This window comes from Parus major, chromosome 11, assembly GCF_001522545.3.
Source record: "Parus major isolate Abel chromosome 11, Parus_major1.1, whole genome shotgun sequence".
In the NCBI taxonomy this organism is placed as follows: Eukaryota; Metazoa; Chordata; class Aves; order Passeriformes; family Paridae; genus Parus; species Parus major.
The window spans coordinates 8120577-8141271 of NC_031780.1; the positions used below are offsets into that span (position 1 = coordinate 8120577).

The 20695-nt window shown below is 40.7% G+C and overlaps 1 protein-coding gene across 3 annotated transcripts in view; it reads left to right on the forward strand.

Moving 5' to 3' along the window:
• Window positions 1-20695, forward strand: part of AMFR (autocrine motility factor receptor) — a 28067-nt gene that overhangs the window by 1413 nt on the left and 5959 nt on the right. For 2 of the 3 annotated variants that reach the window (XM_033517288.1, XM_033517287.1), the window contains exons 2-13: window positions 318-410; window positions 2231-2395; window positions 4151-4303; window positions 7601-7641; window positions 9091-9223; window positions 9781-9914; window positions 11603-11713; window positions 14594-14784; window positions 16431-16534; window positions 18128-18307; window positions 18474-18608; window positions 19258-19341. In XM_033517288.1, the coding sequence (XP_033373179.1) occupies window positions 318-410; window positions 2231-2395; window positions 4151-4303; window positions 7601-7641; window positions 9091-9223; window positions 9781-9914; window positions 11603-11713; window positions 14594-14784; window positions 16431-16534; window positions 18128-18307; window positions 18474-18608; window positions 19258-19341 (1524 nt within the window). The remainder of the gene's footprint in view (window positions 1-317; window positions 411-2230; window positions 2396-4150; window positions 4304-7600; window positions 7642-9090; window positions 9224-9780; window positions 9915-11602; window positions 11714-14593; window positions 14785-16430; window positions 16535-18127; window positions 18308-18473; window positions 18609-19257; window positions 19342-20695) is intronic. The other variant, XM_015639866.3, reaches the window with a different exon arrangement.

Here is a 20695-nt window from a genome sequence, read left to right on the forward strand (position 1 = left end):
TGTTTTGTCCCCATGTTCTTTTATGAAATTTGCTAATCTGTATGAAATAGTTTATTGTGGAGAGGTAGAGCAGTTTGTTGGCTTTACTGCTGTATCGAACTGACTGTGTTAGTATTTCTGGAAAAAAACAAATCTAAGTGACTTATCAGCTACTTCATGTCTTGGAAGAGGCCAGGCTTAAATTTCACAAAAAAAGAAGGCAACTAATACTGTTCTGTGGACAATGGCAGGTTTTGTTAGACTCGTTCATTCCCCTTCTCTCCCTTCTTCTAAATAGGGCAAAAGTATTTGTCACTGACTGCTTTATTTCTTTCCAGGTACTAGTGAACACTGCCTGCTGTTTTCTGATGCTGGTTGCTAAGCTAATTCAGTGTATGGTGTTTGGTCCTCTTCGTGTCAGTGAGAGGCAGGTGAGACAGCAAACAAGGAAATTGTGAAACATGACAAATGGTGTGATTTTCTATATGGAATTGCTGAAACTGTGCAAGAAAAATGAATTTTACAATATATGTCTTACCATTTGGTTAGCTAGTATATCCACAGCCACAAACTTCCGGTTTATTTCTAAGGGAATTTTTCCTATTGTATTTTATAAGCCCACAGTCAACTTGAAAATCCTGTTTCTTTAATGAACCCTGTCAGATTTCTTACAAGCAGACCTCACTTAAAATACTTGCAACGTGTTCTTCTCTATCCTGCCTGCACCTGGCAGCATTTCTCCGTCGTGTTCTGTAGTTGTCAGCACTAGCAGTCTTGAAATCCCTCTTCTTTTGTACCTTGACTGCTGGAGAACTGCTTTCCATCCTCATACACTGAGTGGATGGTTTCTCAGCCTGCAGGTGTAAGAGGGAATAGGCAAGAAAATTGCCAGAGAAAGGAGGTGAGCAGGACTGAAAACTCAGGCTGTTTAGTCCTGCTCTTGTCTATGTGAGAATGTTTGTAAAAATTCAGCATGGGAATCATGAAAGCCCAGAGTTTTTAAAAACAGGATCCTGCAGAAGATGAAAGTAGCAGCAGGACCTTGAATAGTATCTCTATATTATTAAAAAAAAAAAATAAGGGAAATAAATGCATAAGTTGCTTGTGTAAATGCAGTAGCAGTGGTCTGGAGTGTGTTCCCATATTAAAAAATAGTCTGTAAAAAAAGTTGTTTAGGAGGAATCAGGCCATGATGATTTTTGACATGCAGAACTGAAGCACACAATGCCTCGTTAGTAACTGTGGATCCCTCAAAATCTATTGTATTTGTAATTCATACCTCATAGAGGCTCTGAGTGGTGTGTGAAAACCAAGGCACTATCAAACTGCTGTGAGCCAGATTTTCTTTCCAGTCCATGTTGACTATAAGGATGTGGAATTTTAAGTGGTGATGGTTTCCAGGATGTTCTCAAGCCTCTTAAAAACTGAAGTGAAAAACAGTAGCAATGTGGATCCATTTGTGTTTGGACAGTGGGAGTTTGCCTCAGTTATTGTGTGAAGGAAAGCTGCTTATTAACACTGGTGAGCCCAAAACAGCAGCATCATTAAGGAATTCGGGGCCTGTCTTAACTAAACTCCTGATGACTTCATCGTGTACTTTAACAAAACATTTAGTTTCATAAATTTTTTTATCCCCTCCAAGCTGGCTTGCTCTTTGCTGCTTGAGAACATCATATTACTTCTTGCATACTTTGTGTGTGGGAATGGTTTTATTTTCATTGCTCATCCATCTCATTCTCCACTGTAGGCATTGTGATTCTTAAGGACAGACTTTGTCATCTTTTCTTAATCATCTGTACTTTTTGGCAGGTTTTTTGGAAGCAAGGTGCTAGGCAATTTGGGCATCTTGAATAACTAACTGTGGCAGCTTTTTCAGCAGAGAGGACTGTGTGTTTGCAGCCTGGTAGCTGAGTTGCTTGGGCACAAAGAGTCAAACTGAAATCAGACTTGCTTTGTGCTGAGCACTGTGTTAGGAATATAGCAGGAAACTGCATTGTGTGCTGTGTAGCACAGTTATGCTGCCATGCTACAAAAAACTAGATAGACAGTAAGGTGTGCTAGTATTTTAATACATTTCTTACTTGAGTAAGGGTAACACTGTTCAAGATGTGTATGCAGCAGACTTTAGCTAATGTATAGTTACACTTTTACATCCATGCTTTTTTTTTTTCCTTTATCTCTTCCCCACCTTCTCTGCAATATGTGTATTGTCAGTGCTTTCCCTACAGTAACCAAGTCTCTTCCATTACAGCATCTCAAGGATAAATTCTGGAATTTCATTTTCTACAAGTTCATCTTCATTTTTGGTGTGCTGAATGTTCAGACAGTGGAAGAAGTAGTGATGTGGTGCCTCTGGTTCTCTGGACTTGTGTTTCTCCATCTGATGGTTCAGCTCTGCAAGGACCGCTTTGAATATGTAAGTTTTGATTAAGGGCTGTCTTTTGGGACATGCAGATTCTGTTTCTGGTTCAGGCACTGGCTCAGATAAGGTACAAACAGCCCATTTAGACCTTTTCTGCACCCTACGGTACTGAGCACGTGCATTTCCCATTAGCTTCAAATACTTGCTTTAAAGTACGATGTCAATCTTACTCCTTCAGTTTTCCCATGAGACAAATGGAGCTGAAGATACTTATTTTCTTTAATAAATTGCTCCTTATACGAGCCCTGTAATTACTATTACATAACTGCATGAGATGGCTTCATAGCTCTCCTTAGTAAAGACATCTTAACAACAGAACATCCCTTAGATTGGTGCCCTTTAGGGTTGGCCTTTGGAGCCTATTTCTGCAGATTCCTTGCTCAGGTTTCACACTCATTTTGATATACTGAATTTTGTCTGCCAGTGTCTTTACAATATACTGTGCAATTTTCTCTCTAAGCTACATTCCACTTTCTGTTAATACCAGGAATAAATTAGGTAGAGATGCAGAAATTGAAGGCTAGGCAAGGAAGAAGAAACTGTAATTTAAACAGTAAATCTTGGCCTTTAAACTATAATGGGCCCATGTTTTTCTAGGCTCCTCTTTCCTGGCATAGAAGGTTGACCTGAGCTGAATCCATGAATTTCTTTTTGGTAGATCTGGACTTTGCAGTTTTTTTTTTTTTAAATAATGTCCAATAAGGCCTGTTAATTCACTGGTAGCTAAGCACTTAAATTTGAAACTGAATTGGCTAGAGTTAGGAAAATGGAGACAGCAGTGAACAAGGCAGTCATCTGGTATTTTTAGTGTTCAGAAAGCTGTGAAAGAACAAAGGTCACGTGGGAAGAAATCCTTATTATATTCCTTTTGCATTCAAAGCGTGCATAGCCATTTTTTGCTTGGACAAATGATATTTGTATGATTTGCTTTGTGAAGATGGGGCACGTGGAGCTGGACCAGATACAAAGAAGAAAGAAAGAACCCATTTAGAAACAAAACATGAGAATCAACTTTGTTAATCAGATCAGAGTGAAGCTTTGGGCAACTCCTTCTTTCCTTGTCCCTTATTCTGCCCTGGAAAAGAGGATGGACCGACATCCCCTTGGGCTGATTTAGACAGACCTAGGTGTAGCCCTTTGCTAAGGTAGTTGAGAGTTTCAGCACACTTCACATGCTACTGAATGAGAAGCAGAGTCTGTCTAGCAGTCTCTAGCTGCAGCTTAAAATTTTTTTGGGGTAGATGCCTCTTTCTTCCTGAAGATGATAGTGGAAGAAATATGGGGTGGAAGACCAAGGTGGACAAATTCAGTTCAGCTGATGATCCGAGTTTGGTGAAAATTGACAAAACATGGCTCAAAAACTGTGTGTTAGGTTAGGTGTCTTTGTAAAATGTATATTAATCCTAAGCAGATGCTGTGCATTTGATGCAGAATTTACTGTGTCTGTGGTTTTCTTGCACAGGTGATTGAAACAGCTCAAATAATCATAATAATTGTAAATAAAAAAATTGTATCTGATTGTTAAAATGTGACTGTAAATGGCAGTAAAATGAATGAGGCTTTGGGATAATGTGTGGGTTTAGCTTTATTCTTCATCATTTATTACTACATTGTATTGTGAAATTTGTTTTATGCTAGAAAGCAAAAGATTTTCCTGAATGAGGTCTTGTTTGGTGAGGTGACAATGGAAGGCAGGGTGGATGAAGTACTCACTTAAACCTGTCATGTATTTATGTATTTGTGTTGCAGCTTTCCTTTTCTCCTACCACACCCATGAGCAGCCACGTCAGAGTGCTGGCCCTGCTCATAGCCATGCTCCTGTCCTGCTGTGGATTAGCAGTTGTCTGTGGAGTTGTTGGCTACACCCATGGCATGCACACACTGGCTTTCATGGCAGCAGAGGTGAGATTTTCTTCATATGTGTTGTGGTTTCTGCTTTGCCTTTGACCCCTCACTTGGGGGTATCCCAATACACAATGGATTTGTCTTAATTCCCATAAGAAAGACACTTTGAAGACACAGAAAAATCCTCCCTTGTTCCTGTTTTCTGGAAGTTGCCAGATTGACAGGCTTTCTCTCTTCAGCCTTTAACCCTGAAAAAAAAATCTTAGTCTGAAGAAGAGAGAGGATAGACCTGTAAGATGATGCTGAAATCAAATGACAGCTTATGAAAAAGTAATGATTGTGCTTCATGAGCATTGCAAGAAGGGTTGGTGAAACAGCTCTTGAGAGATGGAGAGTGTGTGTATGAAAGTGCAATGTGCACTTCAGCCACTTTCTTTGAAGTTGTATTTTATATTTCATTTCTCCCTAAAAGAAATGAGACATCCTTTCCTTAGAGCATACCCTTGGGATTTGCTTATGTTTATGTGAGTTGTGTCTATGCTGAGATGAGCAAGACATTTTTGTGCACTCTTGAATGCTTGGCACTGTGGACTGAACATCAGTATGTTTGTGAGCATCAGTATGTTTTTGATGTTGTGGTGGGTTGTTGTTGCTCCGTACCCACAGGTTGTTGCACTCTGCTTGAGGAAGTGATAATCTTAAAGGAGAGGAATCCAATCTAAGTATGTTGTCTTAGCACATTGTTAGTTCAGTTAACAAATAACATGTACAATTTATTTTTCTTCTCCTATCTTGAATTCATACTTGGAGTTAGGAAGCAGGAAGAAAAACAACTAATAGTAGGAGAATATGATGCTTGTCACACCACAGTTCAGTTATTCAATATGTCACTTTCTTTTTCCGTGAATACAAGAATACGCAAGACCAGATTTGTAATTAAACAGTGGAAGGGTATTGGAAGATTTAACAGTGTCTCTAAAAGGTGGGGTCTTCTTGGTGTCTCTTATCTTGGCTTGGCAGAAGGATTATCAGCATTGCACCAGCTTGGGGTGGGTTAATCAGGGAATGTTGTGGTGCCTGTGCTGCCTCCTCAGCACTGTGTTGTGTGGTAGTGTGAGTGTTTGGGGTTGCAGGATGGACCAGTTGTTCATTTTAGTTAGAGCTGTTCTACGTGTTGATGAACGAAGGAGTGGCTCAGTCAGTGTAAGTGTGGGGTGTCAAGCCAAGCCCTGGATCCTCTGCTGTGCTGCTGGTGGGCAGTGAGGAACTTTGTGGGGAATGCAGAAGAAAGAGTCTCCTGGCTTTGCTTGCAGCCACTGGTGTTTGAGGACATTCCTGAGCTGAGGGCTGCACAAACCCATTGGATTCGACAGTCCCAGATGTACTCTGGAAAGTTGTCTGATCATTCATTGAACTTGTTTGTATGTCAGCCTCTGTAATATCCAAAGGCAACAAATTCCACATTTACTTGACTTTGTGTACATGAAAGAGCTCTTTGAGTTGTTCTGAATCTTGTGTTTGAAAATCACAGAATGATTTGGGTTGGAAGGCATCTTAAAGATCATCTAGTTCCAACCTCCCTTCCATAGGCAGGGAATAATGTCCTTAGCTATCATCAGATACATTAATGGTGAAAATAAGCAAAGAATCATTCCCTGTTTAATCTTTTTCATAGAGTTTGTGATTTTATCATCTTTTTGCCTGTCCCTTTGCTGCTTTTTCTTCTAAGCAAAAGAATTCTAGTCTGTTTAATTTTTTCTCATAGGAGATGGTATAATATCTTGCCATTTTTGAACATCTTAAATATTCCCTGTATGGATTGGGCAACCATGAGTAATTTCCTTGATTTTAATACCCAGCACTCATGTGAGTGGAATAAAATATTTAGGTTTCTTTCTGTACAGGTACTGGTATTGACACCTCATGACAGACTTCAAGCTCTTAGTGAAAAAATAAATCTTTCAGACTGAAATGTTTTCTGGTGATGGCTTGTGTGATGCTCCTTGAGAGGGACCCTGCCAAGTGTATTCCATTAGTGTGAATGAATTACATTAAGTTACATTAAGCTATTAATCTGTCTTCTGCAAACATTGATTTAGCTCAGGGTTTTCAATAAAGCAGTATAGATGTTTTTCTTGTGTTTTAGGTAATGTCCCCTTGTTCTCTGTTGCTTGTCAACATTTTATTTTTGCTGCAGAGGGTGGATGTGAAATGTGCAAATGCTCAGAGAAAGTTGAGTAGGGACTTCTCTGTATTTTTGAGTAAACATTAATCTTTTTTGCCTTAATATGTGATGTTCAAGAATTATAGTATAGCAAGCAGTGTCCAGTCTGTCTGTTTTTGCAAGTTTTTTTTTTAAAGCCAGCTAGTAAACAGTTGGTAGATGTTTGGTATTGTAAAGGGTTAAATATGCATAGAAGCACTTTAAGAATGCTTTTTACAGATGGAAAAAATTATTCAAACTAGCCAGCTTTTTGCTGCTTTGGGAAGTTAGTGGTTTTGGTAGTTCTTCTGTCCTGTTTGTAGTACTTATGCTGAAGGCATGCCATCAGACCAGTTTCACAGAAGTGGTTTCAGTTGCTCATTGTAAATCCCCTGCCTCTCAGTGTCACTTGGCCCCTGCTAACTACAGGGTGGTGTGGGCAGTCTCTGGGGGAAGCGTGTCCGGTGTTTTTCACTGTGAGGGTAGAATTAAGAGGTGGAGCACTGTGGGCTTGATGGATTACAAACAGGTGATGGGGCCATTTCTTAGATGATAAGAGCCCATGGAAATGTAGTTACATTTTTGGTGATTTGTCTACACTTCTGATCTTACACTTTCTGATATACTCAGTTGTTTTTTTCTCTGTACTTAGCCTAGAAATGTAAGTATGATTAAAGAGAGAAGTTATTTTAGCAGCATTTACATCTCAGCAAAGGGGGGAATTATTTGAAATTATCTTCCTCAAATTTCTGATATTATTCTGTTCTTCCAGTTGTTTTTTTTTTTTTAGGAAGTGGGGTGAGAAGAGGTAGTTGATGGGATTGTGTTTTCAACACTTGCTGAGTGATAGTTGAAAAAGGCAATATGTCCTGTATAGTTGGGAAAAAATGACACTTAACAGCAGTAACACTAGTGGCTGCTTTAAAAGCATTGAGTCTTTGGGAACAATTTCTTCCATATTTATTTATAAGCTTCATGGTTGTCTCAGGTATGTTGTCCACAGTCACCTATAGTAACCATTGGTGCACAGGAACTTGTTAAGCTGCAATAAATGCATTTTGTGTTTTAGCCCTTGAGCTCCTACATCTGAACCACTGTCCCTGCCTGAATGTTGTTAACATGTATGGTTTTTTTTCCTTCCTCTTTTGCAGTCTTTGCTGGTGACAGTCAGAACTGCTCATGTGATTTTACGGTAGGTAGCTTATGTTTTACACCATGGGTATTCAGGATGGTGGTGCATATAGCATGTTGATGTAAGAGGTGTATGTAATTACCTCATTGAATTACAAATGCATGTTTGGAGATTGAGAGCAGCCCTGAGGAGAGACTTGGGGGTGTTGCCAGATGAGAAGTTTGACATGGCTCAGTAATGTGTGCTTGCAGCCCAGAAAGTGCAACCACATCCTGGTCTGCATCCTCACAGTGTGGGCAGCAGGTCCAGGGTGGGGATTCCGCCCCTCTGCTCTGCTCTGCTCTGCTCTGCTCTGCTGGGACTCCACCTTGAGGGCTGCATCCAACTCTGGAGCCCCCAACATGAGAGGGAATGTGGACCTGCTGGAGTCTAGAAGACACCTTAGAGATTTTCAGAAGAATAGAGCACCTTTCGTGGACACAGGCTGAGGGAGCTGGGGTTGTTCAGCCTGGAGAAGAGAAGGCTCTGGTGGAACCTTAGAGCCCCTTCCAGTACCTAAAGGGGCACCAAGAGAGCTGGAGAGGGACTTTGGACAAGGGCATGGCATGAAGGAATGACTTCAAACTGACAGAAGACAGGGTTAGATTAGGTACTAGGAAAAAAAGTCTTCTCTGTGAGATTGGTGAGTCACTGGCACAGTGAGTGGTTGCCCAGAGAAGCTGTGGATGCCCAGTCTTGAGAGTGGTCATGACCTGATTGCATGAGGCAGCTGTAGGGATTGGAAAAAGATGATCTTCAAGATCCCTTCAAACCCAAACCATTGCAGGATTCTATGAGATGAGCAAAGGTGGTTAGCTTTAGCCTGTGCTGCTTTTAAGCACAAGTTTTGCAATTGACTTTTTTTTGTTTGTTTAATTTGAGTGATGTGCTGCTGGATGAGGGTTGATAGATGCTTTTTAATGTCATTCTATGGGGTTTGTTTTAAGGCCTTGGTCTCTCAAAGGTTTGCTTTGAAAAAGTCACTTGCATGTGTAACTGTTACACACCTGTGTGTGCTTATGTAGGACATGGTGTGAAACACAGGAGCCTCTTTGTGCAGTTCACTGTCAGCATTTCAGGTCTGACACTGAGCTGTAATGACTCACCTGAGAAACACCTCATGTGCTGAGAAATGTGCTTCTGTAGTTACTATAATCTCCTAAGATTGATTTTCAGTACATGAAGTAGTTTTTAGCAAATGCTGCATCTGTTCTGTCAGCTGGCAGTGTCTGTAGTGCCAGTGTGGGCTAAGCATTGACTGCTTTTTGCTTTTTCAAAATGCTGCTGTTTGAAACCAGTAACATTAAAAGAAGTCCCCCTCGAGTGAGCAGAGACTGTGGGCACAGGGCCTTGGAAGGGCAAAGAATCCATATCCAGCAGTTCTTTGAAAAATTGACAAAATAGTTTGAATTATAGAGATACTATTTAACAAAAAAAAAAGAAATAATGTTAATTTCCTCACTTTTGCAGATATGTAGTTCATCTCTGGGATCTCAACCATGAAGGAACGTGGGAGGGCAAAGGCACTTATGTCTACTACACAGATTTTGTCATGGAGCTAACCTTGCTTTCCCTGGACTTGATGCATCATATTCATATGCTGGTATGAAATACTGGACATAATGCTGAACAAATAGACTGGCATTAAAATAAAGGGTATTTGGTATACATATTTTATATGTATTTTTACTTTGATTATTTTAGAAACCAGATATTACAGAGAAGTGACTTAAATAGAGATGAAAATATAGGGGGGACATTCTGGCATTCTTTCTTCCTGTGTAGTTGAAGTCATCACAGATAACTTTGTTAAGGAGTATTAACTACTGTGTGTAATTATCTGTTTAGTAGGTGTTTAATTAGCTTTTTTATTGAGTAATATCAGACTGAATTATTTTCATTGGCAGCAGAGGATGCTAAGCTGGACAGGACTGAATTAATTTTATCCTCATTATAAATGCTGTGCTGCCAGAGTTGTATGTGAAGAGGTAATTAGTGGTAGTGCCTTTGAACATACGTGGTTGGTCTGAATGGACCCAACAAAAGAGAAGTTCTTCAGGGCTGGTTTCTTGATTTCTGTAGATCTCTTAAAACTTGATGCAGCTTCCTGTTTCTCATGGTGCTTATTTCTTATCATCACTGCTCTGTTTTTTTCCCAAGCTGTTTGGCAATATTTGGTTGTCAATGGCGAGCCTAGTGATTTTCATGCAGCTGCGCTACCTGTTCCACGAGGTGCAGCGGCGAATTCGGCGGCACAAAAACTACCTGCGTGTGGTTGGAAACATGGAAGCCAGGTGAGCCCCTTACTTCCTCTGCAGTCTTGATGTAGATCTAGTAGAGAAGATCCTGAGAAAGAAGTTGGAATGCTTTTATGTTCCTTTGATACATAGTGGTGTGGTGTGAGCTGGACAGATGCGGTGTTGCAAACCTGGCCCTTAAGTCTCTACGTTTAGAGTTATGTTCTTAACCATTTTATTTGTTAGTGGGGACACTCTTTCTGCTTTTAACAGGTACGTAGGATTGACTTGTATAATGGCAGTATTACTGGTTATGTATGAAGTGGCAAAAAGTGAACTGCCCTGTCCAGTATTCCTTCTTTTGTATTCTTTTGCATACTACCTTAGTGGGGTGACAGATGCTCCGAAGAACTCTGCCGGTTCTAGCTGTCAAATACTGGCTTTGGCTGTGATAGAAATCAATGCTTTTAATACCATTAGGCCATACTATTTACCTACTGACTGAAATGAAATCAAAATATTAATTAAAACCTGCCTGGCTTTACCGATGTATTTACTAAACCTGAAGCCAACTCTAAGACTCTACCTAAAGTGGAGCTGAGAGCACCTTGGCAGTACTTTAGTTCATTCCCTTTTAGTGAAGTAATATGGAGAAATTGGGAGGCATGCTAAAACCTGATATTCTACCAGATAGTACTGCATTTCTGACCCAATGTTTTCAAAATTTAGCTATGTTCTTAAAAATATTAAGACCCATAGAGAGTTTTACTCTTCCTGTACATCACTGTACTGTTTTGATTTTGGGCCTCCGTGTGTTTGATTAATTCTTATTCCTGCTGGTGTAATCCAGGTGCCAGCTATAGAGAAGGCTGGCTTGTCTAGAAACTCCTGAGGCTTTTTTTTTTTTTTTGAGAAGTCATTTAATGGCTGTGATATCATCTTAGGAGCTGCATAATAAAGGTTATCAACAATGCATTATTTCTTTCCAGTAAGATGTAGCTACTGAAACCCTTTGAGCTGCTCACAAAGCTGTTTGATTTGCATATGTCACAGACTTCTTGTCTGAACTACTTGATGTGTTTTGGTCATTCTGACTGTGCTGGAAGAACCACATTCTAACGTCCTTCTGAAGCTGCCATTGGCAGCTGCCTCTATGGGCTTGTTCTTCAGGTGTATTCCCCACCAGCAGTGCTGTGAAATGTTGTTACACCACTTATTTCTATATTGTCATGTTTGGATACTGTGTAGTAACTGCTTACATGGCATTGTAGCTTAAAAAGAAAGGGAGAAAAGTCAAGACAAAGGGGAATGGCAAAATCTGAGGCCAAAATCAGTCACCATAAATGCTTATGATTCCAAAGAGACACCTTAATGGGTACTGCTGTTAAGACTCATTTAGAAAAATGACATAAACCAAATCTATACAGATTATAATTTAAGGATCTCAGCAAAATGATCATATAATTGTCTCTTGGAAGGTACTAAGTCAAAGCTTTTTTGCACTTAGGATGTATGAGGAGATGTGCAAAAAAAAAGTGCCTGCAAAAGGCATCAGAGGGATGTGTGTTCCTTTGCTGTGCAGCTTGAATAATAAATCAAAAAAATTACAAATCTGTTGGCATATCTCTCTTAATGAAAAGTTAACATGGGGGCTAAGGTTTTCTCCATTCTGGATTCTCTAGAGAGGAGGTCATGCTGAGCTTTTGTAGTCATTCTGTCTGTCTCTTCCTGTTTCTTCTTTGTAGGTTTGCAGTTGCAACACCAGAGGAGCTGGCAGTGAACAATGATGACTGTGCCATTTGCTGGGACTCCATGCAATCTGCACGTAAACTCCCTTGTGGCCACCTTTTCCACAAGTATGTGTCCAGGCTGGAGAGTGTGCACCCAGCTGAGAATGGAAGGGATAGATGGGCATGGCTGAAATTTACAGTGGGATGACAAGTAACAAACTACCAGCAGAGCTCTTGGGTGCTTGCTGCCTGGGTCGTCTTGGTCTGCTTTTGATAACAGAGTACAAGTGTTTTTCACTCCAGTCATTTTCATGTTTGAGTTGTTCCACCTGGTGCACTTCCTTACCCCCAAATTAAGAATGTGCACCCTGTCAGCTAGTGGGTAACTAGTGCTGAGTTTCTCAAACACAGGTCGGTAGATTTGTTGTGTGGAGGTTGTGTTGATTTTCAGGTGAAGAAGAAAAATTGGAGCTGGATCCTTAAATACTTTCCAGATATCAGATTTAAGGAGAAAATGGGGGGTATTTTTATCTAGTGCATCCTCACATGGTGGTGAGTACCCCAGGACAGCTGTGGAGGCCAGGTCTGAATCTGTGGTTTCAAGGGGCATGAGTCCATCAGGGCTGTAAAAGAGTTTAACCAAATCAGCAGAAATAGTCCCTGAGCAGCTGGTAGTTAGAGCTGGGAGACTTTTGGCCAGAGAACCTTTCTATACACTGCTTCTAACACTCATTCAGTAGTGAATAGTAGCAGAGGCTTGTGGACATAGTGTTCTGAGCTGGATGTGACTTTCCTTGGCTCTTTTGTAGCAGTGCTTACATTTCCATGCCTGTGCTTGAGTATGAAATGAGAAACAGGGGTTGAAGCAGGTGTTTCTGGAGGGCCATGTGATGAATATGCAGGTCAGTTAAATTGTCCCTGTGGTGTTACTTTCCGTAAATAGCCTTTTGCTTTTCTGGTAACTGTCAAACCAGAGGTTGTAATCTGTGTGCTAATTTGTTGTCATTTATGACAAACCTTGCCATAAATATTTATTTGTGTTCCAAGAAGTCTCTAATGAGATAATGTGCCTCCATAGCAGAAACTATTTTTCCAGTGCTACTGAATCATGTGAATATTTAATCACCTGCTGAGCACTTGAGAAACCCGGGGTCTTCTCTTCAGAAAGACATTTTCTCTGTATTTAAAAGGATCTTTTTGTATTTTTTTTATGAAGCAATTACAGTTCTGAAGCAAGTTACACTCCTTGGTGCTTTTAGGGAGGGAACATGTTACAATGGACAGCTAGCATATAAAACCAGATGTAACTAATAACCCTATTTACAACCTGGGAGTGTTTTCTCTCCTCATAAAAGCCTGGTGATGTTGTCAACAGGCTGAACACTGTGTCCATTTTCAATTACGTGGGACTTTTTTTCCCCATCAGTTATTTGGAATGGAAGAGAAGGTGTCAGGGAAGATTTGCATTGCTGAGATCAACCATGTGCTCAAATATTAAGGAAATTTAATGGGAGCAGGTGTCTGAATCTTTTAGGCATGGATCTCTCCTTTACCTTGTAGGAAGCAGGCAATTTCAAGAATTATCACTCTGAATGGATGCCAGCCTTTACCTGCTGCCTGCCCTTTTCCTCCAGAGGTGCTGTGGGTGACCAAGCCCTTCTGCCTGTGTGGTACACAATGGGTGTGACCACAGCTGGCTTTTTGGGTCTGGTGCTGGTGCAGCTGACACAGGGTTGTGCCCATTCCAGCATCTTGGCTGTTGAACTGCTGAGGAGCAGCAGCGTGGTGGCAGCTCGGGAAACTCTGTGTGTTTCCCAAGTGACCTTTGGAGTACAGCCCTAGCAGAGGTTTGAGTTTGCTGTGGGCAGAGTGGTTTTCCTGTGGTCAGGAAGGTGATGTTGGACAGCACTGCCAGTGCCAACATGCTGGTTGTGCTGGTGAACAAGGTGGTGTAAGGTGGCAGACTTTTACTGTGGTGCTTTGATTAGTTTTGAGAAACCCATACTGTGTATCCCTCCATTGTGATGTGATGGAAAGCATCTTGGCAAAGATTCAGGAATTGGACAGAATGCTTGTGTCTTTGACTACACTATAGTCCTGCAATTAGAGCTTTTCCCTTGCTCTGTCAACCCAAACCTGTGATCTGTGCCTTCATTTTGTTTACACGTACACAATTTTTGGGAACAGGTTTATTTGCTCTTTTTGTATGTCTTTAACTTTCTAAAGTGCTTTGAGATCTTCTGGAAAAAGACCCACCTTCCAAATGTGAAGTATATTTTAATATTGAGATGTGTTCAGCCCTTTGAAATTAGGTGCCTCCACACTGAAAATGAGGTTTAGCTTGAACAAATAATGCAGTTGGGTCATTTCAGAATGAATCAAAAAGCATGCACTGTTTTGAGTGTTTCAACCTGCATTTCAAGCACTTCTCCCTTTCTTCAGGACAGAAAATTTCAGAATTGAGGAAGGATTGTAATGGCACAGAATTGTTAGTATTAATAAATCTGTGTAGAGAGTTCCTGGAGTGGTGCTGACTTTTGTGGTTTGGGTATTGGTATTTTGGAAAGATATTTGAAAACACTGGAGGTGCCATTGTCTCATCACAGGCAGAACTGTTATGAAAATATGTCAGGATACATTATGTTACAGTATGTCCAGTTAGTTTTTGCCTTTTTCACCTGGGAATGGTGAGACAAAAGAACTGGTTTCTTTTCCCTTCCAGGCAAAATTTGCTTGTTCTGAGCTAGAAGGACAGCAAGCTTGGAGAGTGTTTTAAGCTCATGATAAATTTGCATGCATGTTTATAAAAAGTGAATGCTTGAGTATTTTCATCTGAAAGAAATAAGAAACCTATGGCAGAGTCATCAGGAGCTCATTGAGGGTGTCTGAGCAGTCTGTGTGTTGATGTTGTGTATAGAATATGCTACAGCTGCTTGATGTGCTGGTGATAGTGGTGTCTTGGAAAAACACTGCAAGCTCACCACTGTGTTACTCTTTTCCTGTCAGCTCCTGCCTGCGGTCCTGGCTGGAACAAGACACATCTTGCCCCACCTGCAGAATGTCTCTTAATATCACTGACAGCCATCACGTGAGGGAGGATCACCAAAGGGAGAATCTGGATGAGAACCTGGTCCCTGTGGCAGCAGCAGAAGGCAGACCACGTCTGAACCAGCACAATCACTTCTTCCACTTTGACGGTGAGCTGAGCACATTTGACATCCTCTGCTGTTGCCCAAATGAACAAGGGGAGCAGCCTTCTGTAGAAGAGAATGCTCTCTCTGCTTCAGCTGAAATTCAAACCATGCTCTGCTTGTGTTTGTCAAACACCACTGTTTCTGACGGTTCTTTTGCAAGAGCTCAGATGTGTCTCTGAGGTTTCCCAGAGCTGTGGAGATTTCTTGAAATATTTTGTACATGTGCTCCCTTTTTCTGGATTTGTTGTGGTCAGCAGCTTCAGTTACTGCCATTTAGATTCATTGTGTGCCATGTTGACAAGCAGCATGGGAAATTCCTGTGTCTTTTTGTTACCATGTGGTGGTTAATCAACAACAGTCAAAGAAGGGAAAAAAAAGCCCTCCGTGGTGCAGTCTAAAAGTCAGTCTTTCCCCTATCCCCTCGTTAATGTGTGGTTGTCAAAAGTCCATTTGCCACTCAGTTTACAAGACACTTAAAATGCTTGGTTAGGTGCAGAAGATTAGTCTCAGAAGGAATCATGTAGCTGCAGCAGTTTAAAGTATTTGGGGTTTTTTAGTAGTGTGTTTTAAGTACTCTCAAAGCAGATGTGATTCCAGGCCACTATAAGTTCTGCGTTTGGAGACAACTTGCTTTGAAAAAGACAGTTTATGTGTGTATGTCTTCCCGTTTTTTTTAGAGTTTTGGTATTGATGTGTGCTGATCTTCCACAGTTTCCCAGATTTTGTTGGCAGTCTTGGTGTTTCTCAGATAATTTCAGTACTGCAAATATTCAGCTTTGGGCTCTGCCCTTGTGGACCTCCCATGAGGCAGTTGAGATGCTGCAGAGTTACACAGTGACCTGTTCCTCATCTCTGCTTGTTTTGAAGTCTTTGGAGACTGTGGGAGGAGAATAATGGGCAGAGAAGGGTCAGACAATTTCTGGGTACATGGAGACTGGCTGATAGCTTCTGCATGGCTTCCACTTCTGGGGGGCTTTAGGTCTCTAGAGGACATTTATATTTAGAATAGCACTGTGTTTTTGATGGCTGTCCTCCCTAGTGCTCTCCAGTGGCTTGGAGACCTGCAGAATTACCATGGAGATAGGAGGAGACATGGAATAGAGCAAAGCCTGTGTTTATTTAAGTGGCAGCACAGAAGAAGAAGGCAGCCACCCATGTGCCCTACTCTATTTAGCTGAAGCACTGGATTGCAGCAGTCACTTTGTTCAGTTACTCTGTGTCCCTTTGAAGTAGTATTTCTCAGTGATGACCCATTTTGGGCCTGGATTCAGATTGCTTAGAAGCTGTCTTCATAAAATTGCTGGATTTATTAATGTATTCCAGAACTGGATTTGACTCTGGATTATTTTAATTTTCACTTTAATAGGATCATTAAAAAAAGAAAACAAGGCTGTGATACTTCCTTGATCCTTTTCCAGCCCCCAGATTGTTAAACCACTATGACAGTGTGTTTGAAGAGAGTATGGGCAGTTCCTGATTCACTCCAGCCATCTCCATGTCTGGGAGACTTTAGGGATAGATTTCACTGCAGAACTCCCTGCATGGACCTTGTGGAATATGAAGACTTACATTAAATACATGTAAAAGTACTTGGTCTACTGAGATTCTCATGCTCTTTCTTGACTTTCTTGGTGACTTCTTACTCCCAGGCTCCCGAATTGCCAGCTGGCTGCCCAGTTTTTCTGTGGAAGTGATGCATACTACCAACATCCTTGGAATTGCACAAGCCAGCAACTCACAGCTCAATGTTATGGTAAGACTGCACCTCAGCCTTCCTGTTTGTGTTGTGTAGGGGAAAGGGTTACATGGAAATGGAGAACATAAAGGGGAAGGAAGTCAAAACAGTGGTTAGACACTAGATGAAAGCTGTTTTTCTGACTGAGAGAAGCTTTCCTTCAGTAAAGTTAGGGCCATATTAGGGTTCAAATATGCCAGCATAAAAGAACAGTTCTGGAGGTAAGTGAATGAGGCAGAAGAATGACATGTACTTCCTGGGTAGATCAGCAGGCTTTTTCTCAGCTTGTTTGGTGCAACTTTAGCTCTTTTTCAGTACTTCTATGATAACTTGCAGCACCAAAGGGCACAGCGAGTCTTTAACCAGAGAATTTACTGTTGGTCAAGTAGCAACTGATCAAACCATTCTATAGGTTTGGATTTGTTTTTAAATCCTTAATAGCACTAAGCTTTAAGATAGCAATTTCAGTGTCTTATCAGTGTGAGGTGGGCTCTCTAGCACCCTCAGCTTTTGCTGATTCATGATGATGATAGAAACACAGAGGATGAAATTCCATATTTGTTTAATTAATCCATAAAAACTCTAATGTAGTACAAAAAGAAAAGGATGTGGCCCATGAAACACTACATTTTTTTGAGAAGTGCTGTTTCCTTTGAGTTCTTCAAGCTGCTGTTCTATACCATGGTAATAAATATTCAGTGAGGTGTCTCATGAAAATGGTTGAATTTTCTGAATATTAGGTCTTTCCCATGGCCTATACTTCTGTTTAAACATCTGCAGAGTAAGGTCACTATTTTTAGGGTGTTAGGGGCAGGGAGAGACCAATAAGATGTTGGCAGATGATTTATTAGTTAAATATGGAGGAGCTCTCCATCTGAGGTCAATTCAATTTTTCTTTTACTGGACACAATGATACAAATGGGCTTTTGTTAAGGATAAGTAATGTTTTTTAGGATTGTATATTATCAAAAGTACAGTAGTAACTTATATTAAAATGTCTACTTTAATGGAAAGCTGGTTAAAGGTTAGCAAATTATTAAAATGTTACACATTTTTAATAGAAAATAAGTGACATTCTCCTTTGTGTTACTGGATAAAAACCTAGGGACGTATTTTGAGAGGAATGCCAGAGTCTGAAATGCTAAATCAGTTGGTTTGGTCACAAGTTAATACAGTGGATGGTTAGGTTTGTAGTAGTTGCTTGTGTTGGAACTCACTGTCAGTGCATAATTTTTACTTTGTTCTAAAAGCTCCTTCCACCTTTCTTATTGCTGTTCTCATTCCCCTCTGCCCCCCATGACTTTGGGCATTAGTGAAAGTAGATCTTTAAATACTAAATGAAATCTAGTTGTTAGACTCTAAAAGCATATTATTTGTCTTTCCTCTTATCTTTACTTATTTAATTTGAATATTATTTAACTAGCTTGAAATTCAATAACAATAATTCCCTGACAACTCAGTTTAATTTACATGAATTTTCAGACCCTATTAAACTGGTTTGTAGGGAAGATGGCTGAAGGGAGTGGGTTATTAAAACTTACTCCACCTGTCCTTATTGATACCATTTTGGAGCCAATATGGCAAAAAGCAAAATAGTTTTTTTCTTCCCAGTGTTGCTCTTCAGTCACTCAAGAGTCTTGTATAGATCTTTATCAAAAAGGCTGTCATAAGAAGAAAGTTGGGAAGCTTTTGAAGCCTTTGTGCATCTACAGGCATTGTTCAGGGCCATGTGGTGTCTCCCTAGGAGCTGCAGTTTTGGTGTTGACTTCAGTGGAGGCAGCATATTGCCCTGTAAGTCAAAGCCAGCATGGGTTTTCTTTCTGTTTTCTTTCTGTCTGTGGGTTTGCATATCATAAGCAGCATCTTTGAGCTGGTAATATTTTTAATCTCTTTCTGTTGACATACTTATCAACTAACTTCTATTTACTGCTGATACCAACTGTATTGCTTTCTCCAGGCCCATCAGATTCAGGAGATGTTCCCTCAGGTTCCTTATCATTTAGTTCTGCAGGATCTGCAGTTAACTCGTTCTGTGGAGATCACCACTGACAACATCCTAGAAGGGCGCATCCAGGTGCCTTTCCCCACACAGGTGAGTCATAAAACTGTGCACCTAAAATTACTTTCTGTCTTATCACAGCACTGAGCCTCTAAATAATGAGTGAGGGGAATGAAGTGAGTTTGAAGCACTGGTGAATCTGGGATTTGTTTTCCCCTTTGTTTAAATCTCTGTAAATGCAGTGTATTCAGTCATGTACCAAAAATATATTGAAAATGTCCTAGCTAAACAAGAGACAAATATTTGCTCAGTTAAAGCAGCTCTTCCTGGTCTCTCTTGTGCAGAGCTTTTAGAACATTTCCAGTTGATTTCTCTGCTGACAGATAATTGAATTATACCACTTAGTAAGATATTTTGCAAAGAAAGTCGGCAAAATTATGCCTTGTTCTTAATTAGCACCAGCAGATTTCAGTAAAGCAGTCTGGGGATAATGTTTCTGTTAATAAGAATATTGAATTCTGGTTCTGTGCACATCAGATAGTACTGTTATCTGGAGTCTGTGTGTGGGGAAGCAGAGAGAATTCTCTCTCAACATAGAGCATTCTGTTTATTGCTAACTTATCTGTTTCTAAATTGAACACAACGCCTGACATTGCAGAGGGCAGAGTTTGAATGTGTTCAAAGAACTCGGGTTTTTTGCCGTTTCCCACACTGTATTAAACCTGTGATGTTTGCATTTCAGCGTGCAGATAGCATTAGACCTGCATTGAACAACTCTGTGGAAAGGCACAGTACTGATCAGGAGGATACTGGAACTGTCACACAGGTAAATTGGCTTAAAAATAGCCAAAAAGCACAATTAGAAGCTGCATGGACTGGTAGATGCCTTTGGTTCTGTACCAGGTCAGGTTGGTGGCAGCCCTTCCTTACATTTCACATCAGAGCTAACACAGTCAGCCAGATAAATCTGATATTAATATAGTGCCCCTGTAGATGATTATCTGTGTGCTTTTCTTTTTCTTCCTTGAGGGAAAGTGCTATCAAATGGTACAAAGAACAGAAGATCATCATGTCTCTTTCCATGTCTGGTCAGCCCATGCCTGTCTGTGGAATATGAAGAGCAGGGTGCTTTTCTCTTCTGCTTTCTCTTCTCATTCCCGTTCTGTACATCTCCAAACACTTCCATTAAAAGCAGGAGTATTTATTTTCTGAGTATAAGAATTCTTTTGTGTTCTGGAGGAAGCACTTTATGACATGGTGGAAATGGAGTGAGATATGAACTGGACCAAGAGATAACAGCCCTTCTATATACAAAGGACAGTAATGGGTTTTGCTCTTCTTTGCTAAGGTCTTTACTAGGCAGCATGTGCTAGGTAAAGTGTGGCAGAGAAAAAAATTACCCTGTGAGTAGAGTAAGATCAAATTTCACTTTTGTTTTCCCTGAATGTAGTAGTGACATCCTGACAGTTTCTGTTTTATAAATCTTCCTGCTGGTTAGGTGAATTTGTGAGGTGTGTGACTTTCTTTGCAGCCTTTAGTGACCTGAATAGCCAACCTGTTACTACCTGTAATTCAACTGTGGCAGTTCCCTTGTTAGCAGGTTGCAAGACAAAAGCCCCTTTGATTTGGTCTGGTTATGCAGTTGAGACTGAGAAAGAGGTGGTAGCAATGGTACAGGTATTTGGAAAGAGCCTGAGGTAGCAGCTACAGAACTGCAGGAATGAAAATCTTGGTCTGGATCAAGCATTTTTTGGTTTCTTTGAAGGTTTTGGAGGCATTTGCCCTGCTCTTTCATGAGAGAAACCTCTTTTGGTACAAATAGTATCTAGCTAGTTATCCTTAGCTTGATTCTGGCTTCAAATCCCACTTTGAACTATTGTATTGCTGTTCATCTTTCATCCCCCCTGCCTGGCATTGGCTATATTTCTGTCCTTCCTTCTACAGGACCTGAAAAACCTGGGAGTGGTGTCCATACATCACTGTACTGAGCACATGCTCTCTAACAGAGATGCCTTTTAGCTTTGCAGTGCTGCTGAGCTCTGCTCAGATGATGTGTTCTGGTTAGAGCTAACGGTGGTTTGGATGGAGAACCTGTTTTTATCATGTAGGATAGCACAGAGATGACCTGGACACAGTGGAACAGCTGGGAATATCCTGCAGTTTAGCTGGGCTGCTGGTGG